The 26622-nt window shown below is 43.3% G+C and overlaps 1 protein-coding gene and 1 long non-coding RNA gene across 4 annotated transcripts in view; both read right to left on the bottom strand.

Annotated features, from left to right (window-relative positions):
• Positions 1–1899: 1899 nt before the first annotated feature.
• LOC124201108 lies at positions 1900–2408 on the bottom strand. Of its 2 annotated transcripts, none has more exons than XR_006877528.1 (3): positions 2373–2408; positions 2119–2290; positions 1900–2040 (listed from the first exon to the last, which is right to left on the bottom strand). It is a non-coding gene; the product is annotated as an uncharacterized LOC124201108 (long non-coding RNA). The 2 variants fall into 2 exon arrangements; XR_006877527.1 differs by having other exon boundaries at positions 2366–2403.
• An 851-nt stretch (positions 2409–3259) lies between these two features.
• Positions 3260–26622, bottom strand: part of LOC124201105 (semaphorin-2A-like) — a 31297-nt gene continuing 7934 nt past the window's right edge. Inside the window, exons 1-13 of one of the 2 annotated variants that reach the window (XM_046597552.1) lie at positions 26054–26497; positions 19946–20033; positions 17575–17626; positions 16397–16459; positions 13817–13924; positions 7737–8007; positions 7385–7615; positions 6400–6813; positions 6168–6295; positions 5944–6095; positions 5611–5802; positions 5283–5526; positions 3260–5121 (exon numbers count right to left, since the gene is read on the bottom strand). In XM_046597552.1, coding sequence (XP_046453508.1) covers positions 5032–5121; positions 5283–5526; positions 5611–5802; positions 5944–6095; positions 6168–6295; positions 6400–6813; positions 7385–7615; positions 7737–8007; positions 13817–13924; positions 16397–16459; positions 17575–17626; positions 19946–20033; positions 26054–26249 — 2229 coding nt within the window. In that variant the 5' untranslated portion in view covers positions 26250–26497 and the 3' untranslated portion in view covers positions 3260–5031. Of the gene's footprint in view, positions 5122–5282; positions 5527–5610; positions 5803–5943; positions 6096–6167; positions 6296–6399; positions 6814–7384; positions 7616–7736; positions 8008–13816; positions 13925–16396; positions 16460–17574; positions 17627–19945; positions 20034–26053; positions 26498–26622 lie in introns of those variants that run through there. The other variant, XM_046597553.1, reaches the window with a different exon arrangement.

The raw sequence follows: 26622 nt of genomic DNA, 5'->3' as shown, positions 1-26622 counted from the left end.
TATTTAGTTTAATTGCTATTTGCGTCTATTAAGTTAACCGTTTATATGTTGAGAATGAAAAAAAAAATAGTAATACGGGGAACTTTTACGTTGAACAAATAATAAACATGCCTTCGCGATTGGGAAACCAGCGAGGAGGAGATTGGGGGGGGGGCAATTGATTTTCATTAACTAGAAGAAGTCGTGATTTGTTTTAAAATAAGGTAGAAATGAAATCCTTTGTCTATCACATCCATATACCTACCTATATAACCACATCTATTCCTCAAACCCCATAACTTCCACCAACATCTATTCCTTAAACGATAAACCTCATAACTTCCACCAACATCCATTCCTTAAACCCCCATTTCCCCACAATTATATGTACTATATAAAAGTAATTGTTGAATAAATAAACATCCTGTATAATATTAAAAACTCATTTTTATAAGGGAACATTTACAAAATAAACAATTCATTAAACAGAGCCTCCGGTTCAAGACAATTTTTTTTTGTGCGAGGCTTTTTAGCAAGCAATTCGCCACCCAATTTGACAAAAAGTGATAGTTTGTTTTCACGGAAATTGCGTCAGACGGTTACAAAATTTCTATTTCAACAATCTCATGTAGAAATTTGCATCTAGTCTACTGGTGCAAATTGCAATTCTTTAAGCTTGATTATTTAGGAGATGTGTTAAAAAAATTGTGAGTAGCCAACAAAATGAACTAATTCGCTTTTTCAGAATATTTTGAAGATAGATCACAAGAAAATCTAAAAACAACAAAGTGATCGAAAACCAAAATATTCAGAAAAAGTGGATTAGTTCAATTGTTTAGCTAACCACAGTTGCTTTTAACACATCACCTAAATTAATGAAGCTTAAAGAATCACAATTTGTACCAGTAGACTAAATGCAAATTTCTACATGAGATTGTTGAATTAGAAATTTTGTAACCGTCTGACGAAATTTCCGTGAAAACAAACTATCACTCTTTGTCAAATTGGGTGGCGGATTGCTTGCTAAAACTCGCACATGCAGTGTCGGCGTAGATCCAGGGAGATTACCTGGAAATGGAAGAAGAGAGAAGAGTGCGAGGCAAGTTTTACTGGGGAGCGATTAGTCATAATAGGTTTCCGGGTTAGACTCATGACTCTCTAAAAGTTTTCGTCGGATCATGCGCCTTCCAAGTCCCCGTTCAACCAGAGCCCTCCCCTCCTCCTGGTTTCACAGCGGGTGAGTGACCACCGGCGGGCGTTGGTTAGTGGTTAGTTAGGGAAACGGGGCCACAGAAAAGAAGGGAGCCCAGAAATGCACTTGTAATTTAATCTAACTACACAGTTTATCAGTCTTTGATTACAGCATTCTCTCGTCGATTTTCAGTTTCACCAATGGAGTCCATGATCAGTAGCGAAGGATTACCCTGTAAGCAGAATGAACATTGATTTGGATGACAATAATTTTCAATAAGATTGTAGCGACAAAAAACAATACCTCAAATCAAGAGGGACTGTGTCAGACTGTGTAAGGAGCTAAATAGGGAGATTCAAGGGTAGCTGCCATTGGGTTAGCAAACAAGGGACCTTGTTTACTTTCTTGAAAGAATATTACTTTTCATAAAGTCTGTCATGCAAATTTAGGAACTTTAATGAAAAAAAAAACATTAAAAAAATAAGTAAAAGAATAATTAAGCAGTTTTAAGTATATACTCACGCAATATTTTTCTCGCCAAAATCATCATCTCGTCCAAGGAAACGCCATCACACATCGCGAACAGCCAGGGTTTGGGTAGTCGAATGATGCTGGCCGCCTAAATGATGTTCATGTAGGCCGCATCTTCTCGGTCATTACCTAAATGGCTAAATCAAGAAACAAAATGTAAATAAAATTTAAATTCAGTGACATGACAATGAAGTTACACAGGTAACACCAATCAGCTTTCCTAAGCAATCCAGAAGATGGAATGAGTCAAGTTCGATGACATCCGCGTTGAACGTGTGGTCATTGCCTTATTTCGGAGGGATAACCAGATGCCCCACATTTGGTCTTATAGGCAACATCTAAATAAGAAACCAAACAATCGTTAAAATTGCTATTAGTATGACAACTTCTCTAAATTCAATGTAAACACAACTTACAATTATGATAGCATGATCACAATATTTAACCTCTTTTTTTGTTGTTGACAAATAGAGAGATTCAAGGGTAGCAGCCAATAACGGGTTAGCAAACAAGGAATCTTGTTGACTGTAAGTCCTTTTCTTGGAAGGACATAACTTCTCATATAGTCAGTCATGCCAATTTAGAAACCTGTAAATGAAACAAAAATTCATATTAGACTGCAATTAATGAAGTTCAGTAACATGACAAGTGAATTTTATACACATGAAACCACAAATCAGTTATCCAAGATTCTCTATAAGATTGTTGAATGAGAGATTGTTACATGCTGGGGTCGGTGATCTAGCAAGTTCAATAGAAACATCTGAAAATTAAGATTAATCCTAATAAAACATGAGAAGAATATATGTTTTAGCATGAAATAAAGCTAGTGTTGGTTTTTACCTGTACCATTTCGATGACACATTCAGTAGAATACAATGAGTTTGAACAAAATAGTTGACGGTAGGTTGCATGACTTTCACGTTTACTCTGACTGTGAGTTGATGAAAAACATTAAGGTTATCCAACATATACACGGGATAGAACACATCACCGACAAGTTATTACAGACGAAATCACTCGAGTTTACCTATGAATCATTGGTAATTTTCGAAGCTAGCTTAACGATGATTGTTGACTTATCAGATGTTACAACTTCTCACGTTTCTGACGAATATAATAAGCGAAGAAAATTTCGCGTTTTGGGGCAAGAAAAGGGAATTTTGCATTTTGCATGCAGTTCTATATTTGACCGCTAGATAGCGTTGTGGCGAAACTTCCCGCGCCGTCTAGTGGACTTAATTTTAACCACTAGTGATAGCCCTTAGCATCCACGTCCACGGACGGCTGGACGCACGGAACGGATGGATTGTCAGCTACCTGCGTTAGCAAGGTAGGCTACCCGAAGGGCTGCTGTGATTTTTTTCCATTTAAAATCAAAATAGCCCAGCAGTAGCCTAGCACCAGCATATGTTTTTGTCCAAATTAAATTTGTTATGATTAGAACCTGAAAGCTGAAACACAGGTATCAATTAGTTTTATTACTACCTTGGATGGCAATTACACCTACGCTGAAATTTAGGTTCAATCACGTCAAGGAACGAGAAATGCTCGATGTACTCTTTCGATCGTTTTGTATTGGAAAGTAGCTGCACAAGAACATGAGATGAATGATAAAGATCAAAATAAAATAGATCCATTTTCAACGAGCACATTGTTTTCCTTAGCTCCAAATCATCAAAATCATTTCGTAGGAGTGAAGTTGTTGCTCGAAGAAAGTTTTGTTTGTTTTTTTTTTCTCGTTTTCACCACAAAAACACGCAAGTCAAGAAAAATTCTTAAATTAAAACAGAGAAAGTGAGAGAAGAAACAAAAAAGCACAAATTTCGTCACACATTTTTCAGATCCAGAACGGGGGGCAAATTCGACAGTGTTATTTGATCGATGGCTAAAGTAATCAAACGAAAAGGGGAGGCATTTGATGTGGTCATTAATGTAGGATCGTGAGGTGGGTGGAGCAGCCAGGTAGTGTATAATATAGTCGACAATTGTGAAAAGAGGCGCACAGGGTGATCCACTGATCCTTCAGTAGGAAAGGAAAAGGTACAAAATGATGAAGTCGATCACATTCAAGCGAACAGAGGATAATTAAAAAGAGAAAAAAAAAATCAAAAATCAAAAATGGCGTGGCGGATGATATGAAAGAACCAGGAGGAGTTAGGCTTTTGTCTTGTTCGAGGAAGGACCAAAGATGCAACGAGATAAAGAGAGAAAAAAACAAGAAACGAATGGCGATCAGTTTCGAAAAAGAAAAACAAAAAAGCTGGTGAAAAACGGCAAGAAGTGGAATGTCGGAACATCTTGGCAAAAAAATTCATTGTACATGTACACACAGAAAAGAGGAGGTGAGAAATTCGAAAAAGGATGGAGGAGGCCACTTGAAAGAGACACGAGTGAATCGATGGAGGACAGTAGAAAGGTCAGATGCTCGATCAAGAACAAAAACGAATTATACCATAATTGTTTTTTTTTTTTCAATTTAATTTAAAAAAAAAGAAGAATTTAGACCAACCTCAAGCCCAGTCCCGCTTGTTCCGCACAAAACGCTAACTAAAAAAAAGAATACTGGTTCGACCCCAGACAGGCGAGTCTACGCCGACGATTCCACTAACCGCTAAATTTCATATCATCTGTGATACAGCGCAGTTAACATCAGCATTTTCTTTATCGTTGGTTCATATTTACATGATTGGTTGGAGAGTCTTTTCTTATTCTTTTATAGAGGTCTGTTTCTTTCCTTATCTTCTCTTGTAAATTTGAAACGAATAGGGTGTCAGAATCAGATCAAAACTTGAAAAAGAGGCCAAAAGAGAGATTCAGCAAAACAGATCTGTCGACTAAAATAAAGGGGAAATTAAATGTGTCTTTTTCTTCTAAATTTTGTGTTGTCCGTTTGTGAAAAAAAAATGACGAAAACTCGTTTCGTTTGCCCGTTAAAACCAAATGAAAGGAAATGGGGGGAAATGGATTCTGCGCAGGACGAGAAGGAGGGATAATTGATTTAGAAAGAAAAAAAGAGGAACACATCCAAAAAATTGAAAAAATTAAAAAGAAACAACACACAAAGAGAGATGAAGAGATAGAAAAAGGAAACACACACACACACTCGATGTGGGTCCTCACACATTATTGTTTTGTTTGTTCTCTTTTCTTTTCAGTGTGTTCATCGCCATTGGATGTTTTCGTCAGAGTTGTGATTGCGAGTGTGTGTGTGTGTGTTGAAAGGGATGCCATTGAGCCAACTTGTGTGTGCACGTCACCCGGACGCGCACTTTGAAAACATTCCCGTCGAACCTCCGTTTCCATCCCGCCCTCGCCTTTAATCTCGTTCAGACCAAAGGACTCCGTGGGTAGATCTCGTTGGGGTGAGCGTTCTGATTGCTGCTGGCACTGTCATTAGTTTGCCGACTGTTGCATTGCTGTAGGGGAACACGACAAAACAAAAGAGAAAATGAGTACATTCCCGTCAGTCCCCGCATTCAACCAGAAAAGATCGACATTTCGCATTTACGAATGAATTGCAATTTCAAAATTTTTGTTTTTTCGTTGGTTTGTTTGTTTTTTTCCCCCAATTTCTTACCAGCTGCCTTCGCTCCCACGTTTTCATGGCCATTTTGTATTTCTCGAATTCGTGACACCAGTCGGAGTAGACCTTCTGGTAATCGTGTGACTTGCTGGGCGCCGCGCACCGCTGCGTATCGACCGTGATGTTGTAACTGCACAACGTGTCGGCTCCTAACCGACAGTCGTAGCGTCCGGCCTCTTGTTCCGTCACGCCCATAATCACCATCCCTTGCTCGGCCGTCTGGATGTACTTGTCGGGCCTGTGCAAAAAGAAAATAAATAAAAATACAAGGGCGTTAGACGGCCGGGCCTCATCAACTAATTGAACAAATGAAATTATGTACCTGAAGGACAGCTGGTATTGGCCCTTCTCTCGGCTGTAGTAATACCAAGTGACTGGCATTGAGGACATGGGCTCGGGCAATTTGATGGCGCAAGACAAATGGACGGCCTGGCCCCACGTCACCAGCAGTCGTTTCTTGGCGATGCAGGCGTCGCAAATGCCGGGCGAAGAACTCGAGACGTCTTGCAGCAATCTATCGATTGATTTCGTCGTGGGCGCACCAATTATAAAGAGAGAACAAGAGAAATGAAACGAAAAAACGTGAGCGGATGTCTCAAATGCTTCGGGACCGATTCGGATTCCGGTCCGTGTCCTTGTCGGAAAATTCAATTACCCAGATGCGTATGGTTTACAAGAGTTGGACTCTTTATCCCAGCCGCAGTAAGGATCGCGCACGCAGCGGAGGCAGTTGTCGTAGCGTCCGTTGCACATGACCATGTTGACTTGGCGGATCCTGTGATCCGACGTGGCGTAAATCGACTTGTGCTGTTGTCAAAATATTGAAAAAACAAAATGAAATCAAATAAATACACAAAATAACTGATGGAAAATTCATACTTTGGGCGAGATTTCCATCATGCGGATGGGTTCGGGTGATGTGACTTCAAAGATATCCAACAGCTCCGATTTACCCTGTTGGCTGGTCTTGTCGAACCACTGAACCACTTTGTAGACCTTGCCATCGACTGCAGAGAAAAGAAAAGCAAATGTTGACATTTGCAAAAATGGAATTCGATGCGCAACGTTTGATCCGATCGATTTTTTATGATGGATGGCGAAGATTTCGTACTTGTTCCGGCGTAGTAGACTGTGTAGTGTTTAACGTCAACGGGGTCCTCGACTTTGAGTCGTTCGACGACGAGCGACGAGAAGGCGACGTCGCCCTTGAAGAAGACGGGCACGCCGCTCTCGTGCGAAACGGCCTCGTCCATCAGCGGGTGATTGCGGATGAAGTTGAGGACCGTGTCGGGCAGGGTCTGAGTGTCGTTGACGCACTGGCCCGGTCTCGGCTCGGGCACTTTGGACGAGAGAACGGGGAGCCAGGCCGAGCTGGACGAGGCCTGCTCCTTGAATTTGCCCAAAAAGGCCGTGTGGACGTCGGCCGTGGTGAAGACGCAAATGGCCGAGCCCGTCAGTCCGTTCTGGCACGTCGTGAAGACGGCGTAAAAACGCGTGTCGTCGCCCGGCACCTTGTAAACGCTCTCTGCGGAATTTAAAAAAAATAAAAATAAAAATAAAAATAAAATTAAACAAAACAAAATTCAAACAACAGCAGTCGACAAGAAATAAATGGAAACAAGAATCCCGAGGAGATTAGAAAAGGAGGGTCGAAGGAGATCTCTTCAAAAGCATTCCAACACGAGTTCGGTTCAGTTCAGTTCAGTTCTCGCTCCCTCCTTAATGAAGAAATGCCTTCGAGGCTCTCATGGAAGAAGGACAAAAAGAAAAGAATATCCCGTCTAAAAGCTTGTATATTAGACACTAGAGCTAGCACGCCCCGGCCATTGCTGGTGCAATCGATTGGAGCAGCTAGCAGCCTCATTTCCATGGAAACAAGCCAGCCAAAAAAATGCTTCCCACCATCGCCGAAAAAATCGCCCATCTTTCGGGCCTGTGCGTATGGGAAACCGAAATGGACGGGCGAGGGAGTCGGAAGAATAGAATTCCGTTTTGTCTTTTTGTTTTGTTGTTTAGTTTGGAAGTTTTAGAGAATAGAAACGAAGAGAAGGAGGAGAAACAAACAAAAGAAAAGAAGAAGAAAACACATCACGTACGGATTTCGTTGAAATAGAAAGGGAACTCTCCGGGGATGGAACAGTTGAGTCGAGCTTTGAGGAAGGTGGCCCAGTTTTGTGAGAGAATGTTCTTGCCGCCGTTGTCCTTCTTGCAGACCCTGGCCACGCGCGAGTAGACGTTCTTGCCGCAGTTGATGTACTCGACGGCCGTTTCGCGGAAGAAGAAGTAGACGTAGTCGCCAATGTCGTACGATCCCACAAAGTTGGGCTCTATTTTTTCATAAATAAATCAAATACAAAAGAAAAGAAAACATTTGAGCATTTCGAAATATAAAAAGAAGAAGATAAATGGGAAAAGGAAATCGTTGAATAACGCATGGGCAAAACTTACTGTCCAGCCATTTGGAATCGTATTTCAATGTCCGCTTGAACGTGAACTCGCGACGGCCCGTCGTGTAGTTGTACAAATCGGTGCGGAAGATGACGGCGTCGGCTTTGGTGAACTCGGCGTTGGTGCCGGAATAGAGGGCCGGCAAGTCGCCCGGATTGCCGCGCTCGACCCACACGGCCGTCGAGTTGTCGCTCGGGTCAAACGGGCACTTGGCAATGCCCATACCAACTCCGGGGACGTACTCGTTGCGTCCCAAATGCGTCAAGTTGGCCTGGATTCACCAAAATAAATCATTATTATTATTATTATTATCATCATTCCGGGCCGGCCAGTCCGAAAATGGCGGCGGCTGAGTGTGACGCAACTGAATAAAACATTTGTTGCTCGACTCGCTCTATCACGGAGGGGAGCCCATGTTGTGCGGCTACAAGCTCCTTCTTATTTCCCCGTATAATTCGAGTGTCACGCACGATCCGGCCACTATTCATCGACGGGCTAGAGCGGCTCCCACGCGTTTACTTTTTTTTTTCTTTCCTTTCCGATCCCAAAACTTTGTACGTCTCCAAACTGTGACTCTCCCCCAATGGGTCCCACATCCTCGTGACTCTTAGCGCCCACACCCCCGTGGATATCCTTCCTTGCCAAAGAGACTCCCGTCGAGAAGAAGAAGTTTCCGGCGCTCTCATCGTTCATCTTTGATCAGCTTTTGTCTTTTTTTCTTTCAAAACGACTTGCAATTCGGACGGAATTCAAAAGAAGAAAAAACAAAACAACATCAGTGAGAGAGATATGAAGAATCAATAGCTCCTCGAGTGTTGAGACTCGCCATCATCAAACGTGGCACCAGTGGTTGTCTCTTTATCCCTTACGCCTTCTTACTGGATGGATTTTTTCTTATCTCGTTGCTATTGCTGGCCTCGGATTTTGAATGGCAATAGCTCAGGCTTTTGATAGTAATAGTCAAGAGAGAGACAGAGAAAAGCTGGTGTGATGTTGATGCGCCCCATCGGATTTCACTCGACATCCGAGCCCCCCATTGTCTTTTTTTTGGGTGGGTAGGTTCGTTTGATTCTTTTTTTACCCTTTAGCCTTGCTGCTGCTGCTGTGCGCTTCAGATAAAAATAAAAACTCTTTGACAAATATCCTATAATACATAGTATACGGATATTTGAAATGAGGACACACAAAAAAAGAATAAGAGCTGACGTCGGGAAAAAATTCTTCCTTTTCATGTTGGCCGTCCGAGGAAATTCACGCGTTGTGAGAACCGCAAAGTGTTGTAGTGCTCGCTACCCACGGACAGCAGCCAACAGAAAAGAATGCACCAAACACAAAACAACAACCAAAAAGTCTTATTTTCTATCTTTTTTGTAGAACACAAGGTGGCCCTGATACGCCTCAAGGAAGACCCCCACCAATCTCCGGCCTTAAGATAGGACCCCAAAAAAACGCTAAACGTTCAGACACGCACGACGAACCCAAAAAGAAAAGAATAAAAAATATACTATTCCGTTCATCCTCTTCCGAATGGATAACAATCAAGTGGAGGGAAAGAAAAGAATCACTTTCACACACACACACATAACAGTACAGACGCATACACGAAGAAAAAGGAAAAAGAAGAAGAAAAATGGAAAATCAATATCAAATCAGGCGATATTCAATTCCGCCTGGTATGGAAAAAGAGAAAGAAAAGAAACGGGAATCGATCGATCGATGGTTGCGTTGGTGGTGTGGCAGTTGCGGCGTCGGAGGAGAGGCTGACGCCGCTATTCGCAATTTAATTATCTCGCAGACATTTCGGTGTAGCATAGCGGCAGGGACCTCGGCTGGTTTTCTCCGAAAAAGAAAGATGGCTTCTACTACTACTACTGGAGCGGCGCTACAACATCGGAATCATCAATACATATATATACAATACAGTAGACTTGGTGTGTAAACCAGTAACTCTGTAATGTATAGACGCCGACATCTTTACAACAAAAAAAAAATATAAAATAAATTTCTTTTCTTTCTTTCTTTCTTCTCTTGTAGGCGAAAAGAAAAACATTTAGGACGAATGTTTTTAAAAAAGCGGTCGTGGGTCGGGCGGTCTTTGGCCTCATGAAAAACAGCAGGGGCATTTTTCTGTCTTTTTTTTCTTCTTTTGTATTTCCTTTTGTTTTCTTCTTCTTCATTTCGACTTATTCATTTTTCTTTTCTGTTGTTTTCTCTTGTCAACAACTCGGAGGAATCGTGACGATGGGTCCCATTTCTTCCCCGAAACGAACGAAAAATAAAAGATAAAGGGGAGGATTTTCAACCCGTGTCAAACACAACCGGGAAAGATCCTCAAGACGTCTCTCATTTCGTGAAATTATGGACGTAGTTGAGGCTACGTTATGGTCCACCAGGGGCCCACTGCAACGGTCCCCCCTTTTTTTCTAGCCTTGACTTATTTAACCAAACGGCCAAAAGGATCTCTCTCCAGAGATGGAGGGCGTGGCTGACGTTACACAACAGACGGCATAAATACAAGAAATGAAATGGGGAAAAAATAATAAAAAAATAAAAAACGAGCGAACTAGAATAAACTTTTCAAAGAAAAGGCGGAGGGCATCTTCATCCGCCGGAATCTAAACACAACAACCCAGAAAAAAAAAAGAAAATGAATGACTACAGCACACCAGATTGCAGTTCAGCGCCAAACTCTCTCTCTCTCTTCCATTTAAAAGCAAATGCCTGGTCTTATCTAAGCCACTGGTAATGACGGTTATTGGTTCTACCAACATTCGTAGGGAGGGAGCAGCTAGTCGTTCGTGATCCCAACATCAGAAGAAAGAAAAACAACTTGTGAAGGATGGTGGCAGTTCTACAAGAGACCACCCAGACTCTTGTGCTTACCCCACATCTTGATCCTAGTTTCCACCCCGCTCACCTTCTCATTTCTCTCTATTTCTTTGAAAGAGTTATGCGCCATCTTTCAAGTCTCTTTTTTGGGCCATCAAAAATCTCCCGAGAGAGGGGAGTTGTTTGACTATGCAGAAGCAGAACAAGTTGCGCCGGCCACCCCATCAACCACATCCATCCAGGTAATAATCAAGACTTCCGCTTTTTTTTCCAGCTCCTCCTTGTCGTAGTCCCCACCCACCCCACCCAGTATAACTCCAGCTCAAGGCTATACGGTGGTGGTTCTTGTCTAACCGAACGGGGCCGGCTATTAGACGCATCCGGCAGTGGCCACGGGTGTTGTTGTAACACGAGAAAAAGAATGGCCATCACCAATAGCTTCCACGACCAGCAGCTTTTCTTATCCCCCTCTGCTTTCAGAAAGAAAAAGTTTTTATGGCTCTATATATATCTGTAGACAACATCGGAGCTGTTTGTCAGAGGTGCGCTATGTATTTCCTCTCATGCCCATCGTAAAAAGAAGCGGATAGTAGTGGCCGGGCCATCATTTCTGTCACAACACCATCATTCGGTTGCATGAGAGATTGAACCTCATCCCCCCATCAATTTCGACTATTCTTTTTTTCCTTTTTGTGTTATAGACGCCAAAAGAAGAAGAAGATGGTCGGCTCACGATGAGGAAGAAGAGAACGTGATGTGCGGCTTTTTTTCGGTATTTTTTTATTTTTAACGACATGACCGAGCATCGTTACACCTGCGGGGCTCTGTAATAGATCCACCACCACCACCAACACTGGGGGAAAAAGAAAAACCACACACGACCCGTTGCCTAAACCATCCGGAAAATCTGTTCAAATGAACGTAGTAGTGTGGTGGTTAGTAGGTACTACTCGTTTGTATTGCAATCAAACCCCCCCACCTGGGTTGATGCCCCTGCGAGGTATCTCTTACTAAATCAACCGCGTCTAATCGTCGTTTCCCGCCGTGATTTATTTCTCGTGTCGCGGTTCCTGTTTGGCTGTTCTACGGTGTGCCTATCGAAACAGAAATGATTGGGGATGAATTTCCATTACAAAACAAACTTGAACGCTCGCTCGCAAGCGCTGGGGTTGAGGAATATAACGAGTTATCTTGTGTCGCGCGTCGTTGTCATGGCAACAACCCGATAAGAAATGAACAGCAAAAGACAACCATTCCTCAGCTGCTGCTACACACGTGTCGGCATACAAAAACAAAAATCTTCTTTTATTTTTTTTCTTCGGTAGTGTACGCTACCACCTTATCGGAGATAACCATCGACGACGCATCAACGGTGTCAAGTTAATTTATTGCGACTCGCCTATCCATCCGACCAACTACTGAGGAATGTCTTTTCCCTCCTATTGGATAGCTGGGGGGAAACCAAAAGAATCAGATTCTTCTTCTTCTTCTTCTTCTGAAAAAGGAAGAAACAAGACGACAAAGACAAAGTGTTAGGTAGTTGTTGTTGTAGTAGGAAGGAGCAACACACGACCTTTGTGTGTGTGAGCGTTGGGGTTCGAGCAAGAGAGAGGACGAATGCTCCCGCCATCTACTCCTGAGCGCCAAAAAACAAACGACCGGCCGGGGAAAAAAAAAGGTTGTTTGTTCCATGTCAACCCGTCCGTGTGTGTATGTGTGTGTCTGCTGTTGTTTCTTCGTGTTGTGTCTGGTGGCCCCCCCCGACTCTCTTATTCCTTTCGACCAATGAAAAGACGACCCTAAAAGTCAATCCATTACTCCGGCGAGAAGCGTCCACAGTCAAAGATCTTTTCACGTGTGACTCCGTGTGTGAGATTTTGGCATGGCCACTCTTTTTTTTTCTTTTCTTTTTTACCCGATTAGGAATTCCCCATCTTGTCATTCGCGTGTTGTTTCTTATTTTCTTTTTCATAGCGACAAGAATCTGCGCGCGGGCCAGACGGCAGCAGCAGCAGCAGCACGTGCTGATTATCCACCGGCGACATCAGCGCAGCAGCGCTATATGCAAATGTTGTGTGGTGCGACCAACCGGCTCGTTTGTCTGACCAATAAATGCCTAATCAACGTAAATATAAAATTGGCCAAAAAAGGGCAACAAAGGGGGGGAAAAATGGCTGGAGCTGGGCGGGAGCGGTCGGTTGCGTCACGGCACGTGTGAGAGACGTGAAACGCCATTTCCCGGCGTATAATAATAATCTGATGGCATTAAAAAAAATAAGGGACATGGACGGGATTCCTCTCGACTGCAAGTGAAGGTAAGTTCACCAAAACAGACACACAAGTCGCTTGAAACATCTTGACGATTGCCGTTACCTATGACGGCACGACGACAGGTGTTTAAGCTCCCGCAGTTGCTCCCGCCTGGGGACACGGCTGCCGCCCGCTTACCTAACGCCGTCGTTTGTATATCCATTTTCCCTTGAAGTTGCATCTTTGTGACGCTGTACAAGACTCTTCTTCTATTTCTTGGGCCGACTCCACCCGAGCGTGAACATAAAAGAAACAGAAAAGACGGGAGTCACGGAGCAAGTTTACCTTTTCGCAGTCGTGTTGTTGTTGTTGTTATTTAGGCAAAAGGAAAAGAAAATGGAATAACAAACGGTGTCGCTAAGGGGCGTGGCCGTGCCATCTTCCAAAGACCGAGCGGGAAAGTGGGCGGCGTTATTATTATCCACAATCCTCACAAAGTTACAAAAACAACTTTTTTCTTTCTTTTTCTGGGGCTGAAGAGAGAAAGCCCACCGGGTGAGAACGGATCATTAGCCTTCATTCTTTCATTCTTTCCTTCTTCTTCTTCTTTTTCTTCGGTGCCGATGGGTTTTCCACCCTCCAGCACCTCCCACACCCATCTGGTCGGCACGCAGGCCGACACAATGCCAAAGCGGATGGCTAAGAAACGTCTGCCAAAACAACTTCTTCTTCCTTTTTATTTTCCAGTTCCCCCTACAACATTTTCTCTTTATCTTTTTAATGGTTAGCAGATCGTTGTCTGTTTTCACCAGCCCCGCCCCCTTCCAAACACTTCCGCAAGAGACTTGTGCTAGCTCCCGGAAGTCTTCCTTCCTGACGTGCAGCAGCAGCACAAACATCAATTTCATTCTTTTTCTCTTCCGCTTTCTTGTACGTGGCGGACATAGTAGGTAGTTTTTCCCTTAGAAGAAAAAATAAGAATTGAAGGGGGTTGGACTCACGTTGATGACCCAGTCCTTTGGGTTGTGGGCGTTGGTGCCGCAGACGTAGAGCCGGGATCCGTCGCCCATGGGCTGGATGACGCGAACATGATTGCGACAATCGTAAAACTGCATCGGGAGAAAAAGAAACACATCAATGATCAAGCGAAAAAAGAAATATGACAAACGATGGCAGATAAAAAAAGAAGAAAAAGTCGGGGGGAAATTGAATTGGAAATGGAAAGAAACTTTTCGGCGGTTGCCATGGTGACTAGATTCGACTACTTGTCTACCATTGATATACACCAAAGCATCAAAAGAAAAAGAAGAAAAGTTTCGTTCTCGTTACTTTGCTCGACGCCACGGGGAGCGGGAGAGAGAAAGAGACAGGAGGGGGTACAGACCCACAAAAAGAAAAGGAGATCGGGAGGATGGATGGGAAAGAAAAGAGAAGAAGAGGCCACTTTGGTCACGCTGTGCCATTTGCCTTTTAACACCGAGCGACTGGGCGAAACACGGCACGAGTATAACCAGGAGGATTTCGTTTCTTCTTATTATTCTTTTTGGAATTTCCGAAGATGAAAAACGGGGGAACGACCGAAAATTCGTTTCGCTCCCGGTGACATTTTCCAGGGGAAAAATAAAAAATGGGGCGAGCTCAGGTGGTCCATAACTCTGGGGGGATTCGTGACGTTCCATTTCAACATTTATACGGTCGTAAGGAGCTAAAGAAAAGAGACAAGAAAAGGGAAAGCTGCGACCCATACACATCAAAATGTCAATCTTACCAAACAACAAACGTCGTGTGTCCCCCCTTACTGTAATTCAATGCCCAGGAGCTCGCCATCTCCAGTACAACCCACCCACCCACGCCCATATGGTTTACACAGACTCTCTCTCCTACGCTTATTCCCCCTGACCTCCTCCCCCCCCCCCTTTCACTTTATGAAAAAAGTTAACAAGAATAATTGGAAGCAAGCGCACAAACCAGAGTTCAGAGGATATTTCACAAATTCCCTTTGACTTTTTAACGATCACTTTTCTTTTGTTTTGTTGTGAAAATTGGAATGGAATCGTCCAACGAGTTTGTCTTGTATATACCAAAGCGTCGAGAAATCGATCCCGTTGTGTCAGTTTCAATCCCGGTAGCGACTTCAACATCCATTTCCCTATTTGCTTAAACAATTTGAGATATTAAACCAGGAGAGAGAGAGTGGGAGAGAGCAGCCCAACAACTTCGCTTTATATTATAACTGTGGCGCCCATCTAAACCCCCCCGCCGGTGCTGGCTGGGCTATCGATCGGGAGGCAACTATGGAGCGAATGGTGTAGCAAAAAGGAATGAAGGAACCAGGGGAAGCAGCAGAGAGAGTGAGAGAGAGAGACGGAAAGAACAGGTTTCCATGGAGAGCGGCCCGAATCTCCTATATACCATCTGAGACTTTTTGGTGGGGTGAACACAAAACATGAAACAGACCGAGAGTCGGTTGGAACAGAATGTGCAAGTTGCGAACGCAGGGTAGGTACGAACAGCTCCGAATCAACTTCGATTTTCTCCCCATCTCTCTCGCTCCTGCGCTATAGCTGCTAATACGCAAGTCCCGCGCATTTAATGAGGAAACTTTTGATCATTTCGCACACGACCCCTCGCCCCAGCACTCGCCGACTACAGTCAAGAAGGAAACACAAACTTTTCTCTCTCTTCGTCCGTCCGTTTCTCATTTTTCCAGCGACGATACAAATTTAAAAAAAAATAAAAAAGGAAAGTTTAGTTAATGGCCTCCGTGAGTTCGTTACTATAGCAGACGGGATCCTTTTGTTTCCTATTAAAGTCCATGAATCTTGTTACGTAACCAGCTTTTTTTTCTTTGCTCCCCCAATAGCCCGTCTCTTCCAATTCGTTGAGCGTTTCGCCGAACTCGTTTCGTTCTCGAAAAGTTCAGAGTTTGTGTCGTCGCCATCTGATGCGACGCCCAAACAGCCAATAGATGCGCACCCGCTTCGATGCTCCCAACATATTGGATTGGAGAAAAAATAAAAAAAAATTGTCGGGATTGGGTTTCTCCGACACCATCCCCACCCCTCCTCTCCTTGACACTTTACAGTGAAAAGGAACGAACACAAAAATGGTGGGGGAAAGAAAAAATTTCAGATACTTGAGCCGGATATTCTATTCTATTCCATTTTTTTCACTTTCTCTCTCCAGTGAAAAGAAACACGGGGGTAAAAATAAAATAAAATAAAATGAAAAATAAGAAGAAGATCTTGTTGTTGTGCCCCATGAATATTGAACGATGGGAAAAGAAGACCCTGGGATAGATTTTTTATTTGTTAGCTGCACACTTATTTATTCTTAGTTTCTTTTTTGAATTTCCTTGATCCGGACTTTTATTTTTTCGGGGGGGTTGTCAAGTGAAAGGTTCGCTCACCTGTGAATGATTCATCGACAAAGAATGTCTGAAAAACACGGGGGGGTGAATGGTATTTGTCGTGTGGATGGTGAAAAAGAAGAAGGGGGGCCCGTGTCGGAGGAGCTTATAGGGAACTGTTACGACTCAAATGGGTAAAAGAAAAAAAATAGTTAAGAGAAGATCGACTTACCTCGCTCTTGCCCTTTGAGATGCAGTTGGTTACATGCGAGGGGTCCAAGGTCAACGAATCCGTCTATCAGATGGGAAAAGAAACCAGACAAGAAAACAGAGAATGGATTAACATTTTTCCTTGAAACACACAACGAATAATAACAACAATGATATAACCAGACTAATACATTTACAAAAAAAAGAAGGAAGGAAAGAAAGAATGGAATAGACACGAATCGAGATTGTCACTTGATGCCATCATTCCCGTTTGATAAACCCAAAAAGACTTGAGATGACAGACATAGTTGGAGCGGAATGGAGCGATCAAAAGGCGGCGATAAAATGACGCAAGAATGTCTTATCCTTTATTCCTTTCTTTCTTTCTCCTGGCGTTTGACCAACTGATTCGCCAACATATTTCTCGCCTTCCAACACGAAACCCGTTCGCTCATTTCTTTTTTTTTTCTTTCACGTTCGTGTAACCCGTTTCCGTCCGCTCCCTAGGCATCGGTAAAACTCCTCCATTCTTCTACTAAGCCACTGCTACTACGACTAGGACGACGACTACGACACTGGCGCGCGATCCTACACGGCACACACACGAGATATTCTTGATTAGCCCAGCTGCTATTCCCGTCACGTTCTGGAACGTGACCGGTTTGCGCCCAACCCTCATCACTCAAACCATTCCATCAAAAGGATTTTTCTTCTTCTTCTTCTCCTACTACTACTACTCCTTCTTCCACGGTGTAGTACACACAAAGGAACGAACCGGAGCAATTTATACATCTTGAAACACGGACAGGGGAGAAGAAGACGAAGAATAATAATAAAAATAAAAAGCTAAAATAAAACAGAAAATCGTGCGAGGATCCGACAGTCGAGGCTTTTGTGTTTGTTCATAATAAAATACCTTCTCTTCTCTCTCCCCCCACCGTCTGTCAACATGGTCTAAACCGTTAATTCCTCGCTTTTTTTAAAGACTGTTTTTTATTCCTTTTCAATGGATATACGCGCTGCCAACAGCTTCGGAAAATCCTTGGCCCAAGTCGACTATGTTGGAATTTGTTTTTTAAAACCACAAAAGACTCGGACGATTTGATTGCGAAAAAATAAAACAACGGAGAACCGATGCCCATCGGGTCGTATAAATCGAAACGGACGAACCTTTAAAAAATAACAAATAAAATCATTTACCTCGCAGTTGGTGTCGCTGACGTTGTGGAGATTGATGCGGATGACTCGATCCCTGTAAAACACGAAAAGAAACAAAAACCATGAAATTCCCAGTTGCTTTTCCAACAAACATCGACATTTAAAAATACAAATCTTAAACCGAAATTTAATTCCAGCCACATGTGAAAAGGGAGGGACTTATTTCAAAGTCTCTTCATCATGGTGTGGCAAAAGAGGAGGCTAGGGAAAAAAACGCTTGCGTCACTGTTGATGAGACAACACCCGCTGCGTTCCAACGCTGCAGAAAACCTCGAGAGGTTCTCTCTATCCTCTTTTCAAAAGTTGAATTGATCCTTCTTTTTTGTCCCGACTCCCTCCATGAGTTGACACATTCTTATTTCGCCCGTCACGGACAAAAAACCCGAGGGGTGGACCGGGCGGAGTAGGTGGAGGACAAAAGTGACACCACAGTCCACACACACATTGCCGACCGGGCCAGCCCGGGCCGTTTCAAACTTTCTCCACCCGGCGTGCACACACACACACACTAAGATCAAGCGACGAAAGGAAAAACAACAAAACACTTTGCCGAGTGTAGTCGATCGTTTGTTTTACGAGCCACTGATGAGTTTGAAGGGTCCGTCTTAAACCTATTTTCTTTTTCCTCCCAAAAAGCTCCGGCCAGACACAAAAATTTCTAAAGGGGACATGAAAGGTCCATTACCGGTTCGATTCGTCTGTGTGTGACACGCATTTCCAATATGACTCTACACCCAAAAATAGACAAATCTGTCCAAAGGGAATTTGAAGCCAAGATAGCTAAAACCTTTTTGCTTTTGACCGATTAGAGGTTTATTATTATTATTGAATATCCCCTCCCCCCACCGTGCGTGTATCTCTTGATGGTTTGTTATTTTCTTCCCTTTTAGACGTAAATGAAAATATCACGTTGACGGCCAAAGAGGCCGTACCGTTTCCTAATCGTTAGCAATCTTATTTCTTTCTCTCTGTGTATATATAGCCTTTTGGGACGGGCCGGCATTCTTTTGTTTTATCTCCCCGTTTTTTTTTAACCACAAGAAAAAGAAAGAAGCGTGTGGTTGTCTGAGTGGCTGTATACCAGAAAAAGAAAGAAAAATAAAACCCAACTGCGTTGATCAAGTCATCATAATTCAACGGGTGGGGGGAAATGAGCTCACGTCCAGATGCCCTCATTTCACACGCCGGCCAGCAATACACACAGTCCCTCCTAAAAATATATATCTATCTCTCTTCTAGCAGCAGCAGACCTTCATCTCATCTTTCTCTCTTTATTTTTTGACTCGACTATGTTGTTGCGCGAGCTAGTCGGCAACAATTTATCGGCCGGCATCGGGACATCGGCGGGAACGTGACTAGAGCGGCGGCGGTGAGCATCTCCTGGCTGCTCGGCGGACATTCCTCCCGTCGCGATCTTTCCACTATTACTACAACGTTGTTTATGATTATGACTCTACTCGCCCTCTCTCTCACTGGAAAAGATAAAACATTCAAATAAATAAATATTACCCTGCGGTACCTAGTACAGCAACTGCGCACGACCAGGAAAAAGATGGACAGTAGAAACCGGTAGAGGACGAAATGGTCTTTGGCACAATCAGCGGAAAAATAAAAAAAAGAACACTGGGCGTTGTATAAAAAGCCTTTTGGCTGATACCCACTGGCCAGTGTCGTCAATCTAATTAACATCTCGCCTACAAACGCTAACAAGCTCCTGCGCCACTCTCGCCATTCTATACATTGTCCTCTGCTCTTCATCACCGCAAACAATAAAAAAACCAACAAAAAAAAATAAGGAAAATAATGGCCGCATTTTCATTTGGTAACCAAAAGAAAAACGCACGAGCCAAACAAAAAAAAAATATGGCAAGGAAATAAAAAATAATAAAATGAATTGCGCCGATGGTGGTGGTGGTGCGCCGCATTCCGTTTCGGTTAGTTGGATCTCTCTCCTCCGCCTTCTTTTTTCTTTTTGTTCGGTACCAGTCCAATCAAGGACTGTCCGTGTGCCGAAAAAAGAAGAAGAAGAAGAAGAAGAAAGTTTTTTTATTTCTATTTGAAAGCTGCTAGAGGGGGGATAAAAAAACAAAACGAGTTCCCGAACGTGTGACTTGATCCTTCAACGCTGGGCGTCACAAATAGCGGCGTCAACACCAGCGGTCACGGGTAGCATCTGCGTTTCTCTTACATACACGTGATGTGTTGGACTAGATATAGAGAAAGACCGGGGCGCACGCAAAAAAAGCTTCTTGTTTTTTCCAAAATAAAAATAAAAGCGGATCGGGAAAATAAATCAAACAAAAAAAAAGAAGATGGAAAAATGTTTCGAGTGTGTCACACACAAATAACTCACATGGCGCCGACGTAGAGGACATCCCGTTTGGCATCGAGGTAAGACGTCCGGTAGTAGAGTTTCCCGCACGTGAAGCTCTTGATGTGATCTATGCCAAAAAGAATCAAATAAATCAAAAAGAAATAAGAAAAAATGATTAGAAAAGAAAAATAAAATAAAATAAAAAAGAAACCATTTCGGGGGGAATGATGATGACTCGGCTGAAATAGAAATGAGATTCTATTCTCGATGACAACAATACTAATCAAATGAAACAGCTGATTTTCTCTTTTCTCGGGAGGAGGAGGAGAAGGAGGAGGAGGAAAAAGATTTTCTTTCCCCGTCCGTCCGTCCGTGTTCCCGGTAATTTACGGCTAGGCGATGATGGATTGTCATTGTTTGATTTACAACACGTTTCTAATCATCAATTTTCTTATCCCTTTTTTTCTTTCTTTCTTTTTCTTTTCCGTCTTTGGAAAAAATGGGGTGTGTGCGTCTATGTGTGTGCCTGTCTGCGTGTAAAGAAGAAGGAAAAAGATGAGAGAGTGATGTGGAGGATTGTGGGTGGGTTATCCGGTGCCTGTCGTCCGTGTCAACTCTCGTTTTGTCGACAAGTTTTTTCTTTCTTATTATTTTTTCACGTTGGCTGAAGAGAGGGCACGCTTCACGTCCGTGAAGAAGAAGAAACAAAAAACGAACGCGTCTCGCCGTTTTCACGGACGCTTTGATGAGGTCAGACAGGCGGACTCTTTTTTCTTCTTCTTCTTCTTCTTGAGCATTTCACACAGACTCACCAAAAGGCACACGAGACCATTAAAGACGTGAAACAACTTTTTTTTTTAGTCGAGTGTCACTGCGTGTGTCTTTGAGCTCTCGAGTGGATTTCTTTCTACCCGGTTCCTCCTTTTCTTTTTTTTTTTTTAAATTAGAAATATCCACAGAAAGAAAAAAAGAGGATTCGTTCGAACGTGACCAACACGATCTCTTCTCTCTCTCTTTCTTGACCGGGTGACCACGTGAAAAAACAAAAACAAGTGTGTGTGTGTGTGTCTGTACACGCCGCCACTGGACCCCAAAAGTGAAAGCTCAAAAAAGGGAAAACTCGTCAATGACATTTTTTCAATTTTGTTGTTTTTCCTTATTGTTTCTTTCTCCCTTTTTTTAATTTTTTGGATTTCCTCTGATTCGATATCGGCCGGCTATATATAACGAATGAGGTCGGAGCGCTCGACAAGGGGCTAGATCGGATCACCATCGTTAAAAACCAGATGCTCGTTGGGTTCGCTTTCTTTAGTATAGAATAAGTGTCGCCGACCAAGAACTCTACAGGCCGAGCTGATTGTCGTTGAACAGACGAGAGTCTCCAAAATGTTATTAGACTAATGGAAAGAAGGGCTGAGGATCGCAGAGAAGGATGGAAGGACATGCCCAGCTCACCCCCCTGTCAATTAGTTCTTGATGAACTGTGCCAGACTTGTTCTGTCAAACGGATAATACGGACCCCGCAAGGAAAAGCCGAACGGAAAACACAAGAGATCCAGATTTTCCTGAGATTTTCTCTAGGTCGCATTAACCGGCTGCTTAGCCACAGACTCTCCTTTTGTTGAGTTTGGCCGAGTGAGGAGGAGTAAAACGGACACGCATATCATATCCTCCAGACAAAAGCGAGAAAAAGGGGTCGGTCAACATGTCCAGCTGGAGGAATCGCCATGCCAACGGCCAGTCTATTTGTCCATTCTTCTTCTTCTATCGACACGGACGTTGTGCGATGGTCTATGTATACGCACGGCTGACGAGAATAGGCGGATTATATCCCCCACCCTATCCACACGAGCGCATATACATCCGGATATTCAATCCGCAATTCGGAAATCGAATGCGTCCTGCCGACTCAAAGGGGGACGGACGGACGGACGGTCACGAAAATTTCGTTTTCCCCATTTCCCCCCCCCCCCGGACCCAAATTCAATGCCGCCCATTTTGTGAGAGTGTCGGTGTGAATGTTATTGACGTTCCCCCCCCAGCTTATTTCGCCTTCCACATTCTCAACTTTCGTGTGTCCTTCGTCCACAACAGCTGGCGGCCAATTTCGGCCGCTGGGTCTCCGATCCGACTATACAGGAATAATAACACGTATTAAAAAAAAAGAAAACTAATCGTCAATTCTCCCAAATATTTGATCTTGAAAAAAGGGCAATGAATAAAAGGCGAAATCATCAAAAATTGTCGAAGGAATCTTTGTCCGAATCGTAAATCAATAGAAACAAGTCATATCTAAGAAAATAATAAATTTCCTTAACTGCAAAAGAAGGAAGAAGCGGTTGGAGAGTCCCCCGGAGCTTCTCTCTCTCTCCCAGAAGAAGAAGAAGATGCATGTTTTATGGCTGCACTTTTTTGAGAAAGAGGGGGTAGCAGCCAAACAAAGAGACATCATTCAATCTATCTGTCTATCTACCTATATCTATCTATCTAGTTTGGTAGAGTATAGATAGTCGCCGTCAACCGGGGTCCGCAAGTCGTCCGTTTCTTTTTTCCCACTAGATCGTCGTTCTTCCCCGGGCCGTGAGTCTCTTCCTTGTTCATGGGCAATAAAGATGAATATCGACGGGACAGCATGAATCACTACGCACCTTGTATTTCACATTTCTCTCTCTTAGTTTTTCTGTTTTTTTCTTCCTCTTCTGGCCGGTTCTCCGAACCCCTTTTTTCTTCACAGACGCGCCAGCATCAATATAAGAGTAATATAGTGTACCCAGGATGACGCAATCCCAAAAGAAACAGTTTGGCGTGTGTGTGTGTGTGAGATGAGAGTCATTTTGATTCGATGATGGCCAAAGAAAGCAGCTGGAGAACAACCGCACGCATGGCAAAACTCGTGAAAATGCGATGGACGGACCGACAGCCCAAATGACCCGTAACCGTTTTCTCCTTCTATAAATATAAAACGCAATCAAACGAATCAGCAATTCGCAGCTGCTGCTGCTGCTGGGACAGACTCGGGGGCTACTCTCTTTTTTCTATTTGATTTTTCTCTTCTTCTTCCTTTTCGTTTTTCTTTTTTTTTATTTGATTTCGCACTCAAATGGCCAAGCGAAAAAAATAAAATGCGCAAAGACACGGCATTGGAGAAATGGTTAAGAAAAAGAAAAGAAAATTTGAAACGATCAACGACTAATAAAAATGGGAATAAAAAACGGAAGAGAACACAGTCAAAGAACGGGGGGTGGTGGGAATAGGGAAATGTATACTACTACCTAACAACAGTATAGATCGTCACGAAACATCGTCATCAATAGATTATGAAGGCATCTTCTCTCTCTCTCTCACGCTCAGCAGCCCCCCATTCGCTCTCCCCATAGGGGGGCCCCCAAACTAACAGTAGAATTCCCTTTTAAATACAAGAAAATGAGTCAAAGTTTATACACAGGTCTCTCAATCTCAACTCAAACCCAAAGACCTATAACCCAAAGAAAAAAAAATAACAAAATTTCATCATAAAAAGGTTCCATCATCTGTCCGAAAAGAAGAAAAAACCTATCGTGACCGACTCTTCGCAAGAGTTGTTTTTTTAAAGGACTCTCTATTGGTCAATCGGCCGGGATTGTTAAACAAAATAAAAAAAGGGGAAACACAAAAATGTCTTTTCTTTTCTTTTTCAAATGTTGAATGACTCTCCTCGAGAGTTTCAACGACTTTGCCAAGTTTATTAATATCGTTTTTTAAGCGAGACAAGTTTTTGAAGTTGAAGAAGATAGTCAAGTTTCTTTTTTTCATTTTTAAGTGTAGGTTATCTGCTATCCCCAAAAGAGGGTTGACAGGACGTTAGGAGGCCGCTTGGCACTCGAGTGAGAGGAAATAAATAAAAATAAATAACTTCTTCTTCTTCGTCTTCATCTTCAATTCTTTTCTCGGCCGCCAAAAATAAAAAAATAGGAGATGGAAACATGTTTTAAATGGCGGATAAAAAAGCCCAAGCTTTCGGTGTGTGGTGTGTGTGTATAGCTTATAGATATGAAGAGTGCCTTGTAAAAGGCGAAACCTTTTTCCCTTTTTTTTTCCTGGTTTGAATGATCGCCGTTCGCCTCCTCCTCCCCGACACCACAGCGACTGCATTATCAAGTTAAAGCTTCTTCTCTTTTTTCCCCGTCGACTTGCAACCTAACCAACTTCTCTCTCTCTACGGCGACTGATTATTTATTCACGCAGGGCGTCAGTTGCCAGCGCCGTTTGCTGTGTTGTTTGGTGCGGTAAACGATTCTCGCCAAACATGGCGGCCTCTTTCTTCGTGTTACAATCTCTCGTACACATGCCGAGAGATTATTCGGGCAAGCAAGGAAGGAAGAAAGAAAGAAAGAAAGAAGAGTTTTTCAAGGGAGGAGCGATTACCTACAACCTTCGGTGGTAAAGAAAGAAGAAAAAAAAACATTGAATGAACGGTTAGAGTCAAAAATAAAAGAGACGAGGTCGAACTAGACACAGCGAGTCGAAAAAAGTTAATAGAGGAATAACAAGCCGTATGAACTCGAGTCCATCCGTCTTTCAACGAGAGGTGGAAAAAAAGTTACACACGAATATATCGGGAAAACGAAAAAAATGATCGGGAAGATTCTATAGGGGCCGGCAGTCAGTGAGGGGAACCGAAAAATGTACAAGTCATTGGAGATCGTGAAAGGAACTCGCAAGGCCCGCGTGTGTGTGTGTTATTTTCCCCCATTGAAGACTCGATTGAGTCACGAAAGAACGTGAACAAGGACTTGAACAAATCGGATTTCAAAGTTTCGGCCAAAGGGGGAGGATGAAAAAATATTTATATTTAAAAAGAATAATAATAATAAAATAAATAAAAAAGGAATTTAGTTTTTTAAAGTTCGTGTCCGTCATCACCATAAAAAGAATCCCCTTCCCCGGTGATTGGTTTAGATATCAAATTTCCCCCCTTCCATTTATATTTTTTTTTTCCATTTTTATTATATTATTATCATGATTCTAATGTGATTCCCCCACCAAAAGATTTGATGTTATCAAATCCGTTTCTTCTCTAGCCCCCAAAGGGGAAGAAAAAGTTTTGAGTCTTCTTTTCTTTCCAAGAAACGACAGCACCTCATTATGTCTAGTTTGATTTTTTTATTCTTTCTCCTATTTTTCTTCCGAGTTGACGAGAGGCAGGATCGATACTAATAGGCGGTGCCACCCATATCCGTACGCCAGAGATTCCCAGCCAATCGGGACGACGCTAGAACAAAAAAAGAAGCCCCAAAAAGACTCACAAAGTGGCTTCAAAGAAAAAGAAAATGTGTGAAAACGACCAGGGAAGAGATTCACAAAAAAACGCCAATCGATTTGGCGGATTGTTGGTACAATTGCGTTCGAGCCTTGCCGACAAACTCTGCAATGCGTCGCAGTGCCATCATCATCATTGCAAAGTTCAAACCAGATGGCGAACTCTTTTTCCGTTTAACCAAACACCATCTGCTTCCCCCCCATCTTTCTTCGATAGTTTCTCTGTCTAGGAAAAAGAAAAAAAAAAAACATTTCGGGTTAAGAGAGCGGAGTAGAACCCTTGACTTTGTATGAAAGGCCCAGGTCAGAGGTTGCGATCCAGTCGAAGCGATTAGGTGACGGCCCAGGCCCCCACCACGCCAGTTGCCAGTCAGCCTTGGTGATGAGACACGCGAGAACTCTATTCAAAACTATACGGGGGGATGAAACTGCCAGTAGGATCGATTCGAGCCCTCCAGTCAGTTTTGGTTAATAAACGCACATCCAACGGAATAATATCGGACCGTTTCTATAGACGGGGCCATGGACGGCCCCGGTTGTTTACCTAGTAGTGTAGTCCCCCCTTAAAAACAACTTTGGCCAAAGGGACTAGGATCTCATCTCCAGTTCATTTGGAAGGTCGGCGGACAAACAACACGTGTCCGAGAACTAAACACCGGACACCCCCAGTCAATATATCCATTAAAAGAAAAACCCAGGGACTCCCCCAGGAGGACTATGGGAAGGGGCTACCGATTTGGTGTGGTCTCTCCCAGGCACCCCATACGGATTTCTTGTTTTTACGATGGCGATTTCCCGTCCGGCAGCTGGGCGCACAGAAGAGAGTCAATTTAGAATATCGTCTAATACCTTTATGATGTGCCGATCTGTGAGTACAACAATCAGAGTCGACATCACTGGACGATGCTGCTGCTGCTGCTGGCGGAGTGGCCGGATGTTGTTGAACAAGTTGGTCCGTGCCGCTCGCCGCACTCGTCAAGAGCAACGGTAGCGACAACAACAACAACAGCATGTTGCTGGTAGCGACCCGCATCATCATCATCATCGCCACAGAACACGAAAGCCAACAAAAATAAACGATTGCAAGGCACGTCAAACTACAACACTCCCGTTCAGAGTTTTTTAGAGTCCCGATTCGCCCAGTTTCGTTCACGTTCACAAGCGATTCGTCGATTGAAAAATTTGTAATTGAACAACAAGAGAACGAGGTTGTCACTGGCCGGGTCCAGGCAAAAGACTGGAGTAGCTGCCGCTCAATTCTGGTTCTCTTATATGCACACACGGCTCCAAAGTCCAACAAACCGCAACCCACACGGCACACCTCGGGAAAAAGAGGGGGGGGGGAGAGAAGTGGGCGGGATCTCCGTACACACACACGCCGGAGTAAAAAAAAAAAAAAAACAACTCCGAAAAAAGCA

The sequence above is a fragment of the Daphnia pulex genome, chromosome 8 (assembly GCF_021134715.1).
Source record: "Daphnia pulex isolate KAP4 chromosome 8, ASM2113471v1".
Lineage (NCBI taxonomy): Eukaryota > Metazoa > Arthropoda > Branchiopoda > Diplostraca > Daphniidae > Daphnia > Daphnia pulex.
The sequence above is the reverse complement of the archived record's forward strand: the minus strand, read 5'-3'. Positions and strand labels throughout refer to the sequence as shown.